Source organism: Echinops telfairi, unplaced genomic scaffold (assembly GCF_000313985.2).
Source record: "Echinops telfairi isolate 266 unplaced genomic scaffold, ASM31398v2 ScPeMD7_7463;HRSCAF=8501, whole genome shotgun sequence".
Lineage (NCBI taxonomy): Eukaryota > Metazoa > Chordata > Mammalia > Afrosoricida > Tenrecidae > Echinops > Echinops telfairi.
Genome location: NW_022111363.1, coordinates 1,809,208 through 1,820,487, shown reverse-complemented (window position 1 = coordinate 1,820,487; position 11,280 = coordinate 1,809,208). Strand labels below are relative to the sequence as shown.

General features: G+C 57.9%; 1 protein-coding gene across 3 annotated transcripts; it reads right to left on the bottom strand.

Annotated features, from left to right (window-relative positions):
• Nucleotides 1–175: 175 nt before the first annotated feature.
• LOC101649017 (membrane frizzled-related protein) lies at nucleotides 176–6,494 on the bottom strand. Of its 3 annotated transcripts, XM_045283601.1 has the most exons (14): nucleotides 6,311–6,494; nucleotides 6,111–6,210; nucleotides 5,876–6,001; nucleotides 5,577–5,750; nucleotides 5,259–5,472; nucleotides 4,777–4,907; nucleotides 4,548–4,673; nucleotides 4,249–4,325; nucleotides 3,164–3,312; nucleotides 2,619–2,749; nucleotides 2,391–2,525; nucleotides 1,716–1,843; nucleotides 573–1,632; nucleotides 261–339 (listed from the first exon to the last, which is right to left on the bottom strand). In XM_045283601.1, the coding sequence occupies exons 1-13, from the start codon at nucleotides 6,362–6,364 to the stop codon at nucleotides 1,408–1,410; spliced, it is 1,770 nt and encodes a 589-aa protein (XP_045139536.1). In that variant the 5' UTR covers nucleotides 6,365–6,494; the 3' UTR covers nucleotides 261–339; nucleotides 573–1,407. The 3 variants fall into 3 exon arrangements, with proteins under 3 accessions (XP_045139537.1, XP_045139536.1, XP_045139534.1); XM_045283599.1 differs by having other exon boundaries at nucleotides 2,391–2,749; XM_045283602.1 differs by lacking the exons at nucleotides 573–1,632; nucleotides 1,716–1,843 and having other exon boundaries at nucleotides 176–339; nucleotides 2,391–2,749.
• Between the last annotated feature and the right edge of the window lie 4,786 nt (nucleotides 6,495–11,280).

The window sequence follows — 11,280 nt, the reverse complement described above, 5'->3', positions numbered from 1 at the left end:
CCCCGAGCCGCGGGGGCGGCCAAACTGCAGCCCGACAGGCCCCGATGTGAGGTCCCAGGACCGCCCCGAGGGCACCTTCTTACCCGGCCTTCCGCCCTCGCCCTTCTCGCCCGGAGCCCCGGGCGCACCGTCGCGGCCATCGCGGCCGTCGCGGCCTGGCAGGCCCTGGTTGCCGTGTTGGCCTGGCGTGCCTGGCAGGCCGGGGTGCCCTGGGCACAGGCTGGGGATCTTGTTGTCATCCAGCGGGGGCGAGCAGGCCACCAGGCCCAGGACCAGCAGGGCCAGGAGCAGCCTCATGGCACTGCCGCGGGGCGCCGGGACTTCGGGTCTTCTCGTAGTCTGTGGGCAAGGCAGGGCCGGGGTCGGGGTCCTGGGTCCGGACTCCGGGGACCTGCCGCCTCCCCCAGCCCAGCGCAACGAGTTGGCCCCTCCGCCACTGCCAAGGTGCTGAGGCTGAGCGGCCGCATGGGGACTGGCAGGGATGGCCCTGGACCGCCAACAACCTCCCCCCGCCCCCCCCTTTCCCACAGTCCCCTCCCCCTGCCAGCTCCCCACCTCCCACCCAGACTCACCCCGCTCCCAGAGCTGCCTACTCTGAGCCTCTTGGGGCGCCCCTGTGCCCAACGCTCCGGCTGGACCCCCAAGCTTCTCCCCAGCAGGCGCCCCCTACACCCGCCGCCCCACTGGTCCCTGTTCGCTCCCAGCCGGCTCCGTTTGGCCCCACCCAGACTCAAGAGGAAACCAGAGGCTCAGGGCCCAAAAGCTCCAGGCCGGGAAATAGCAGGGAAATAACTCGTGGTGTCGCCCGGCGGCCGGCCAAGGTTTGGGGGAGAAGGGAGGGGGAGTTACTTAAGCCGGGAGCCTCGAAGCAAAGAACCTAGAGAGACTTAGGGCACCTACTGCCCCAAGGAGCCGCAGGAGCCCGGCCAGGGACTGGGCATGGGGAATGCCAGGCAAGGATCTAAGGGGTGGAGAGGTCTAGGGACAGACAGGCAGCTGGATCCCGGGGGCTAGAACAGAGTCTGCCACATAGTAGGAACTCGAGTCATCTTGTTGAATAAGAGAAAAAGGGAGGAGTTGGTGAGGAATCTGACTAATGGAGAATGGGGTGCAGGGCACTTGGTGGAAGCAGCCTGTAAGAATGTGGGTCAGAGATGACAGTGGGAACTAGTCCGTGGGCCTAGAGTGAACCCCAGCAGATGTCAGGCCGTTGCTGGAGCAAGAGGGACCAAGAAGGGGGTAAGAATGTGGGGAGTGGGGTGGGAGGGTCTCATTAACCACCATTGAGGACTCTCTCCTCCCTACTCTTGGGAGGATGGGCAGAGTCCCAGGCCAGCCCTCTTATGCCTGCCAGCTCTCGCAGCCAAAGACGGGTGGGCAGGTGGAGGGCAGGGGCAGGCTTCAGGGTCAGGGCTGGGAGCACGCCCCCAGACCAGCTGCCTCAGGTAGCCTGTTGCAGTTGAAGGGCCAAGGGGTGCCCAGCAGTGCCAGGCCAGACTGGCACTGATGCTCTGCCTCCTGGCAGACAGAACGGCAGGGGGGCAGGACAGTGCCCAGTGGGGTGCAGCGGGGCACAAGCAACCCGCAGAGGAGCCTCCGGAAGTTCTGGTAGCAGGGCAGGCTGGTCAGGCTCTGTGGAAAGAGACCGTTCAGGCCCCTGCTCCCCAGGCCCTTTCCAGTTCCTTGGGGCCCCTCCCTCTCTGTGCCCAGGGCACCTTGTAGCCCCCGAGGATCTCCATCACCTCCTCCTGGGTGGCCATGCCCACCCAGATGTTAGGGAAGGCAGTGGCGTTGTAGCTCAGACCGATGCACATCTCCACCTGGACAGGCTCGCAGGCCAGCTCTGCAGGGGAGGGTGGGGTCACTGTAGGGACCGCTCACTGGCTGTGTGACATGGGGTAGGTGACTCAAGCACTCTGAGGCCTTTCTGTAGGGGCCAGGTGGGAGCTGTTGTCCCCATCAACGGTGATAACATGGGGATCCCTATTATTCGTAAGAGCTTACTCCAGGTGCTGCTTGCTGGCCCGGGCATCATGCTGGAACTGTCTGGATCTCACCATGTGTGGGGCTGCTTGAGTGTCTGGCGCAAACACCCCTGTGCCAATGCCCTCCCCACCAGTGTACATCTCACGACCATCTTTTTTTGGGGGAGGGTTATGACTATGGGGAGGGTTCTGTCTGACAGGGGTGGGCTGGATTTTGAAGTCCTAGCAATTCCCAGAATCCCATGTCGCTTGGAAGTACACGGCTCCCACCAGGTGGGCCTTCAGGATCTGTGGCATGGAAATGAGGCCCTGGGAGGAGAGGGAGGAGGTCCCCACTGCTGTGTGGTAGCTTCAGGGGCTCAGCCCTGCCAGCCCTGCCTGCGGTGCCCCGGGCAGGTTTCTCACCTGTGGGTGGAGGGAGGGCCCTGGTGCAGTTGCCTGCACTGCCTCCCTGCGTGCAGTCTCTCCACACATCACACGCCCACTGCAGAGCTTCACACGCCCCGTCTTCGCAGGGCAACTCCCAGGGTCCACAGGGCTCTGGAGTGCAGGGCCCACGAAGGGAAACTGACCAGAGTGCGGACCCTGCCTGCTCCTCCAGCTGCCCATGCCCACCTGCCCAGGGGCACCTACTGCTGGTGGCATTGAGGGCCTGGTAAGTGGCCGAGAAGCCCCCGCTGCTGAAGCCAGGGTCTGTCCTGAAGAGCACAGCCAGTGTGTGGTGCGAGGAGACCAGGCGTGGGGGCGGCTCTGCCCCACAGAACCTGCCCAAGCAGAGAGGAGTCCTGGGCGCAGGGCCCCTTGACCAACACAGGGTGGCACCCAAGCCTCCCGGAGGTCTCTGCCACTTTCAGGGCTCTGGGCTGGGTGCTCTGGGGGCAGCCGAGGAGCTAGCTGGGAGAGGCTCACAGGTGAGGACTGAGACCCATTGAGTCAGTCCAATAGTAAACAGCTTGGACTTGCCGTGCTTCAGGGTGGGGAGGATTCCCGGGGAGGTGGATGTGGAGCCTGCAGGAGGGGAGGAGGAGGAGGGGACCGGGCCTTCTGGGGAAGAGGACTACTGGGCGCAAAGGCTCGGAGACAGAACACACAGGAGCTGTCTGCAGGGCGGCCCAGACGGCACTTCTGGCTTGAGGAGGAAGCTGTTGGGGCCAGAGTTGGCCTGGCTTTTGCTGTACCTGCCCAGGAAGCGGAGGGCCCCCGAGTGGCCACTCTCATACACGTCCACGTAGTCCAGCTTACACTCCCCGTGGGCTTCCAGGCTGAAGTTGTGGAACTGCAGTGCTATGCCGTGTCCCTCGGGCACAGTCAGATGCCATGTGCAAAGCTGGGGGGCGGGTGGGGTGCACAGGTGGAAACATTCATGGGTACCCTCCTCTGTGCCAACTTGGACACCTAGCCTGAGCTTCCAAGGAGGCTTCTTCCCTGGGAAGACTGAGCAGGGAACAGGTGGACACTGCCTACCTAGCTCTCATCATCGGTGGCTTAAGGTCGGAAGGGTCCTTTCACTCACCTGGGTTCAGGGATAAAGCCACTCAGAACAGAGGCGCGCGCGCACGTGTGTGTGTGTGTGTGTGTGTGTGTGTGTGTGTGTGTACTGGTACTGCTCTTAGCCCTGTTGTGTGTGTGTGTGTGTACTGGCACTGCTCTTAGCCCTGTTGCTGCCATCAGCACAGTTGGCCCCTGAATGCTGCCCAGACCTGGTCCTCCTATGATTGGTTGTCGTTGGACTATTGCGATCCAAAGGACTTTCATGAACTGGCTTTCAGATGTAGATGGGCCTGGCCTTTCTTCCTAGTGTCTCTTAGCCTGGAAGCTCCACTGAAACCTCTTAGCATCATAGCAACACACAGGCCTCCCCTGAAGACAGGTAGTGGCAGCCCCTGAGCTGCATTGGTCAGAAATTGAATCCAGGTCCCCCGAGTCCCTGGGCCACGGAGTTGATTCCAATTCATACAGTGACTCGATAGGACAGAGGAGACTGCTCCGTAGGGTTTTGGTGCCTGTACATCTTCCCAGGAGCCTCCTCCTCCCGGGAGGCCATGGTGGGTTTGAACAGCCCACCTTGCTGTTGGCAGCCCAACGCTTACCCCACAGCACCACCAGGGCTCCTGAGTCTCCTGTGTGAGAGGTGAGAATTCTCCTATGGGGTCACTCCAAGTACAGGGCAGTATCCTCCTGCTGCTGTAACCACACTGACCTGGTGGCCCAGGTGTGCCCAAGTATGTCCCCCACCCGCCCATCCCTGGGAAGCTTCACTTACCTGCTGATGAGGGGACCGCTGCAGGAGGGTGGGGGCAGAGAAAGTGCCCTGGAGCCCTGTCAAGTTCCCCCCACATCCTGTGGGGAGAGGAGGGGAGGGGAGGAGCACAAGTGTTTGCCTGTGCCTCTGCCCCAGTGAGGGCTGGCAGGGGCTGCAGAGTTAGAATTTTGGCTGAGCCCCGGGGCTCTGGAGTAGCAGGGTGCCCAGGCAGGGAGGCAGGGGGTGGGCACAGAGCTGGGAAGCCCAGTCAGATCAGATGCCTAAGGACAGTACTGGCCTGGCCCTGGCAGGGCCTGTACCTGGGAACTTGGCACCGCAGTTGGCCTCGTCGCTGCCGTCAGCACAGTTGGCGAAGCCATCACACACCGAGTCGGGGAGCAGGCAGAGGATCTGGTCACAGGAGAACTCATCATGGGCACAGCTCCCTGAGGGCAGACATCTGGCTTCAGAAACGCCCAGGATCTCCACGCCTTTGCCAGGGAAGTGGGCACGCCACAGTAGGTTGGGGCATGGTAGAGAAGTGCTTACCATGCCCAGGGGCCACAGCCTGGTACCAGGCATGGAAGCCAAGCCCCTGCACGCTACTGTCAGAGACGAAGGCCACCCGGAGGTGGCTGGCATTGGTGTTGAGTGTCGGGGGAGGCATCTTCCCACAAACCCTGCAAGAAACCGGGCTGTGTGTGATGGAGGCTCAGGGAGCAGGACTGGCTGCAGGTGAGCCTGCCCGTGTCCTGTGTCCTCAAGCCCTGGACCAGGAACCGCATGGACACACTGGTCACAACTCTGTTAGCTCTGGGGGACTTGACCTCTCTAGCCCCTGCACACCCATCCTTGCAGTATTTAAGCCAGGAGAAAGAAAGACAGGTGGGAACTCCGTTACAGATCTGAGAGGGGAAGGAGTGACCTTCTCAAGGTCACACAGCAAAGCAGCAGCGGAGGTCATCTCAGGTTTCCCTCCCGGTCCAGCCACGTCTGCCGCAGACTCTGGTTCGGGCTGAGAGCACACCCACCTGAGGAGGGGACCTTCCGGCTCAGGGGAGAGCTCCATGCGATCAAACAGACAGGAAGCCACATTCTCTATGTCCAGGGTGTCGATCCTGAGCTGTACCACGTGGTCTGGGGCCACCTGGATATGCCACACGCAGTGGGCATTGGGTGGGTAAGGGTCTGGGTAGTTGGGGCTGCTGAAGAAGCCCCTTAGGCCGGTGAGGAATCCCCCACAGGCTGCAGAAATGGAGGTTAGAGTTCAGAGGTCAGAGGAGACGGGTGCCTCTTCTTGGTCTTTCCTTCCCCTGGCTCTTCTTTCAGGAAAATGCCCGAGTACCCACCGGGTTGAGGGGTGGGGCTGGTGCTCGCCGCCGCCTGCTGCCCCACAGGGCGCCCGTTGGCCTGAGAGGTGGCGTTGGCAGTGCTGATGGCGAAGCCCGTCCAGAAGGTGCTTCCGAGACCTCGGGCAGGCGGGGGGCTAGCGGAGGCCGTGGCTGGGGGTGTCTCCTGCAACTCTGGGGGCAGGAGGGTAAGGAGTGGGATGGAAAGGCAGGTGGCCTTCCGGTGGGGGTGGGGACAGAGTGGTGCCCGGCCCCTCCTCCCACACGCTCCCTCCTGCTAGCAGGCCCTGTGTGCTCACGGGCCAGGAGGATGGCTGCCAGCAGCCCGAGCAGCAGCAGCAGCAACAGCCCGAGCAGCAGCAGCAGGACGCAAAGCCCGGAGAAGTGGCAGTCTGGCCGCAGCCCTTGGGGGGGCCGCCGCCTTGCTGTGGGCAGGCAGGGTGAGAGCTGTGAAAGCCCCTCCCTCGGGCAGCCCCCACACTGTCCTCTGCCCCCTGCCCTGTGCCCCAGGCCACCCCCGAGAGAGATGGTTACCACGCCAGGGGTCTCGGAGGCTGCTCCCATCTTCCTGGAAGGCTGGCAGAGGGCTGGGAGACCCCAAATCCGCCTCGAAAGCAGGGTTGCAGAACTCTGTCTGCAAGGGAGTCACCCGAGGGCTGAGGGGTCAGCTCAGAGGACCATGGTGCTGCAGGCACCTGCCAGGCACTTGGGAGAGTGGCCTTGACACCCCTTACCTTGCTCTGCTCTGTCGCCTCCACACACAAGATGACATCTGAGGTGCCTTTCATGGTCCAGGGTGCTACAGAGCTTAAGACAGCTCCCACTCCCACACCCCAAGCCTCTGCGGAAGGGCCAGCCTTTACTCCCTGCGGGAAAGGCTGGTGGCTGTTCTGGACACCCTTGCAGGCCTGGGAGGCTGCTGGCCTCTGCAGTTCTAGGGGAAGAAGGCACAGCAGCCAGCAGGAATTTGCAAGGCATGAAGGAGGCCCTTAATCCAACTCAGCTGAGGACGCCCAGGCCAAGCCCTGGTGCAGGGTGGCAGTTCTTAAAGGTGCAGGCCATGGCTGGGACCACAGGAATGCAGTGTGCTGGGGCAGGGGGAAGGTCATGCGTAATGGGATCGCTCAAACCCCAATGCAAACCAGTTACTGTGGAGCTGTTTCTGACTTGTGGGCTTCAGAGCCCATGTGGGATGTCAAGGCGTGACTTCTCAGAAGCAGATCACCACCAGGCCCTTCTTCTGAGGTACCTGTGGGCACTTTAAACTGTCACCGACTGGGTCAGCAGCCGAGTGCTTTGTCTGCTGAGCTGTTTGAGTACTGCCCACTTTCCTGCCCTGGGATGGGGCAGAGAGAAAGAGGAGAGAGATGCTCGCTGGGCGTAGGGGATTGGCAGCTCCTGGCCCGTGAGTCCTATGGGTCCTGATCAGAGTGACCGGGCCCTGGCGTGGGAAGGACCGCTCTCATACAGACAGGCCTGCTGCTGCAGTGTGTTGGTGTTGGGCTGCAAACGGTGAGGTCATCAGTTCAAACCCACCAGGGAGAAAGACGAGGCTTTACAAAGCCTCAGAAACCTGAGAGTCGCTGTGAGTCAGACGGGACTCAGCGGTTGTGGGGTGAGGTGGTATGGTTTAGGGTGGTGTGTGTTGACCCTTTGTGGTGCTGGAAGGGTGGCCTGCCTATTTCTGTGGCGTTGTGTGTGTGTGTGTGTGTGTGGGGCAGCGGGAGGCTGGTGGCACAGCTGTTAAGCAATGGATGGCTAGTAGAAAGGCTGGCAGTTGGAACTCCGTAGTCAGCCACTCGGAGGGAGAAGACCTTCGGCAATCCGCTTTCCTCACGTTAGGGCCTTCAAACCCCTAACGGGCTCTTCTCGTCGGTCACCTGAGGTTGCTGTGAGTTGAGTTGACTCCCTGGCAAGTCTCCAGGACAAAGAACGAGACCTCAGGGTGGGATCCTTGTGCTGGACCCTTGGGGAGGTGCAGTGGAAACCTGCAATCTGTGATTGTTTCATTGCGTCATCTGTTAGCAAAGCTCTCCGGGCGACCCCAGCTGCTCCCAGCGGAGAGCGGAAGGGAATGCTGCTCTGTCTTGTGTGCCTCTGGCTGGGGCGGCCAGCACAGGGGGCGGGCTGGAGCTGCCTGTTGGTTTCTGGCTGCTGGTTTGTGGGAAGTCTGTCCAGCATGCGGCTCTGGGCTGCAGGCCTGACTTGCCGTCTGCTTTCATTGGGGTAGCACACCCCTCTCACCGAGGATGGCACCGAGACACAGATATCAGCATCCACATCTTCACAAAGCTGATTCCCACAGGGCGAGGAGGTCCCCCACTCTCCAACCTCCCCACCCCCCCACCCCGCCCTCAACTGGTCCCAGCACCACACCTTCCACCACAGCGCCTTTGGACTTCTCTGCGGGGTTCCGTCATTGGTCGCAATGGCTACACAGAGCTCGCCTGCAGTGAGATGGCTTATCAAGGCAGGAGCCGGGTGCAGCTTGGATCAGGGTCACAACATGTAGGCAAAACCTGCCTTCTTCAAGGTAGGACGCCCCTTCCAGCCCCTCACCGTCAGAGCAGTGGTACAGCCCCGGTCGATGCTGTAGTCCTCCCACCTTTCCTCTCTTTCCCTCTCTCGTTTTCTTACTGGGGAGCGAGTGGTGATTTCTGCATTACATGGGGAGCGGTGGTCACTTTGTTCCTTGCCTTGGAGTTGATCTGGACTCCGGTGAACCCCCTCCCGGGTGTTAAGGCAATGTGGGTAAATCTGCATCCCTTCCCAACTCGATTCCAGTGGGGTGTTACCCCCCTCCCCCGCCCCCGCAAAGGAAAGCACAGGAAAGATCGCCCAGTGGTGGGTTTACAACCCCACTGACAAGTCTTCAGAAGCCGAGGCCAGCTGACTGGTCGAGTTGGGATGTTCTAATGCTCTGTTCTTCCTCCGCAGACGTAGGTAATGAGATTTCTTACGTGCGGTCAGGTTCAAGGAGTAGGGATTCTAGCTTTGAATGAAAATATATCATAAGCCCTGGTTGTATGGTGCTGCCCCAGTGCTAGAATGAGCAAGCAGGCCTAGCCATGATGGAGAACAGGCGGTCAGTATGCAACCACTTCTGTTGGCAGATAGAAATACGAACACGGAACATTCATGAAGCAACAGGACCAGGCAGCCTCTGCTTGCATCCGTGGAGTGACTGGTGATTTTGAACGGCCAGTTTTGTGATTAGCCCTGGCTTAGTAGCTTAACCGATGACGGTGTCCTGGATAGGAAGACCATGGGGGTGGGTGCTGTTCAATCCCAAATCCAGGTAGCAGGCAGAGAGAGCCAAATGGAGGGTCCAGAGCTAGAGGCTAAAAGTGTCAGAAACTCACAGCAGGTCTTTTTTGCTTCTACCCAAGCGCAGCCAGGATGCAGAAGTGTGCCTTTTCAGGTGACGTGTGTGAGAGTAAAAAGCTCGACGTGAGCAGACAGCCTCATCTTTCCCCTGAGAAGCAGCTGGTGGGTTTGAACCACTGACCTTGCAGTTAACAGCTAAACACCTGCTACCTCATTCACAGACTTTCAAAACTCACTGTGATTGAACTGATGCTGACTCATAGTGACCCCAAGGACAGGGTAGAAGTGCTCCTGCTAGTTTCTAAGACTAACTCTTTACAGGAGGAGAAAGCCCTGTCTTCCTCCGTGGGAGTGGCTGGTGGTTTCGAACTGTGAGTCTTGCAATTAGCTGCCCAACGAGTAACCGCTACATTGTCAGAGCTCCTATTACATCTTTAATGCTTATTCATAAGACATTTATCGACATTATTGGGGAAGAAGACAGAGACATCTGGAGAGGCTAGGGGAATTAAGCACTTGCTGAGGACCCCCCACTAAGATAATCCCAATACACCTTTGATGGGGGAGTCCTAGAAAAATGGGGTGGAGGTGGGAGGAATGGACATTTGTTGAGGACCTACTATGTGCCAGACACTCTCTTTTTCTTTATTATAACTCACAACTTTGAGTGGGTATGTTCAACCCATGTTAAAACCCAAACCTACCACTAAGTCCTCATAAGATGCTGTATAGGATTTTGGAGTAAATCTTTTTGGGAGCAGACAGCCTCATCTTTCTCTCTCCACATGGCTATTAAGTTTGAACTGCAGACCTTGTGGTTAGCAATCAAACACCTAACCCACAGCACCTCCAGAACTCCTTATACCTATATTACAGATGAGGAATTGAGGAGTAAGTAATTTGCTTTGATAGCTTACAGTTAGTTGACTGCTAACTTAATGGTTGGTAGTTCAAACCCACTCAGTGGCTCTTGGAAGAAATCTGGCAAGCTGCTTGTGTAAGTCCGGGTAGACTAGAGAAACAAATTCACAGACACTCATATGTGTATAAGAAAGAACTTTATATGTGTGGTAGTTACATAATCTGGTGTCATTGGGACTTGAGAGGATTAAGAGTGAAGGGGTGGAGTCTAGTCTGTCAATAGGATCATAGCCTTGAGGCCTCTGTGTGGACATGGCCTTCCCCTGAGAATTCTGGGAACTCCTGTATTTTCTTCCTTGGAGATGGTAGACACTTTCTCTCTCTGCCGACTCCCTGCAAGACATCCCTGAGGAGAAGCCACATGGACCTACCCTGATGCAGCCATGGAAGCTGGAGAAGTCAAGTGGAGACCCCTGCCAACACTGGGATGCTCACAACACCACTGGATCCAAAGATTTTCTACCCACTGGCCTGTGATTGTCCTGCATTCAGCATCATTGCATGTGTTTCATGAGTCTGAAGAGGACTTTATAAATTGGTATCAGACATATGGGCTAATATCAGACTTATGGGCTTGATCTGGACTGGGCTGGAAACGTTTTCTCAATATTCAATTGCTCTTGTATATAAAGCTCTTTCTCAAATACATATGAGTGTCTAATCCACCCAGACTAACAATATGAAAGAGTAATTGTACATTAAGAAAACATCCCAGCCTGGTCCAGATCAAGTCCATAAGTCCGATATTAGCCCATATGTCTGATACCAATCTATAAACTCTTCATCAGACTCACGAAACACATGCAATGACACTGAGTACAGGAAGATCACCGGCCAGTGGGTGGGAAGTCTTGTGGATCCAGTGGCAGTGGAAGGATCTCAGCGCTGGCAGGGGTCTCTACATGGTTCCTCCAGCTCCAGGGCTCTAGTGTAGTTCCATGTCTTGTCAACAGGAATGTCTCGCAGGGAGAGTGTGTGTGTCTCACCTCCAGTGAGTGATTTATGTCCATCGCACCTCCAAATGAGGTCATCAAGCTGCAACCTGATTGACAGGCTAAACTCCACCCCTTCACTCTTAATAGTCTCAAGTTGGCACCAGGTTATGTAACTACTGCACTGCTATTGTCAAAATAAGTCAAGAGAATCCTATGGCTGCGGTTCTGCTTGCAGCATATGGGGTCGCCAAGAGTTGGAACCGATTTGATGGAGACAGGTTTGGTTTTATACATGGTAGTCTTGGAAAACAACAACAAAAAAGGCTGTTCTTTGTGTTGCCTCCATCTGCATCCCGCACAGAGGCGTGTTTCTGCCTGGGCAGCTCTGAAGGATGCCAGGAGAATGGTGCCCTCAGGGTGGCCAGCCTGGATGGACTAGGGACCTGTGAAGAGGCTGATCTTGCTGGCTTTGCTCCTGGTGTGTGAATGTCGAGTGTGGGCATTGACTTCCCTATCACATT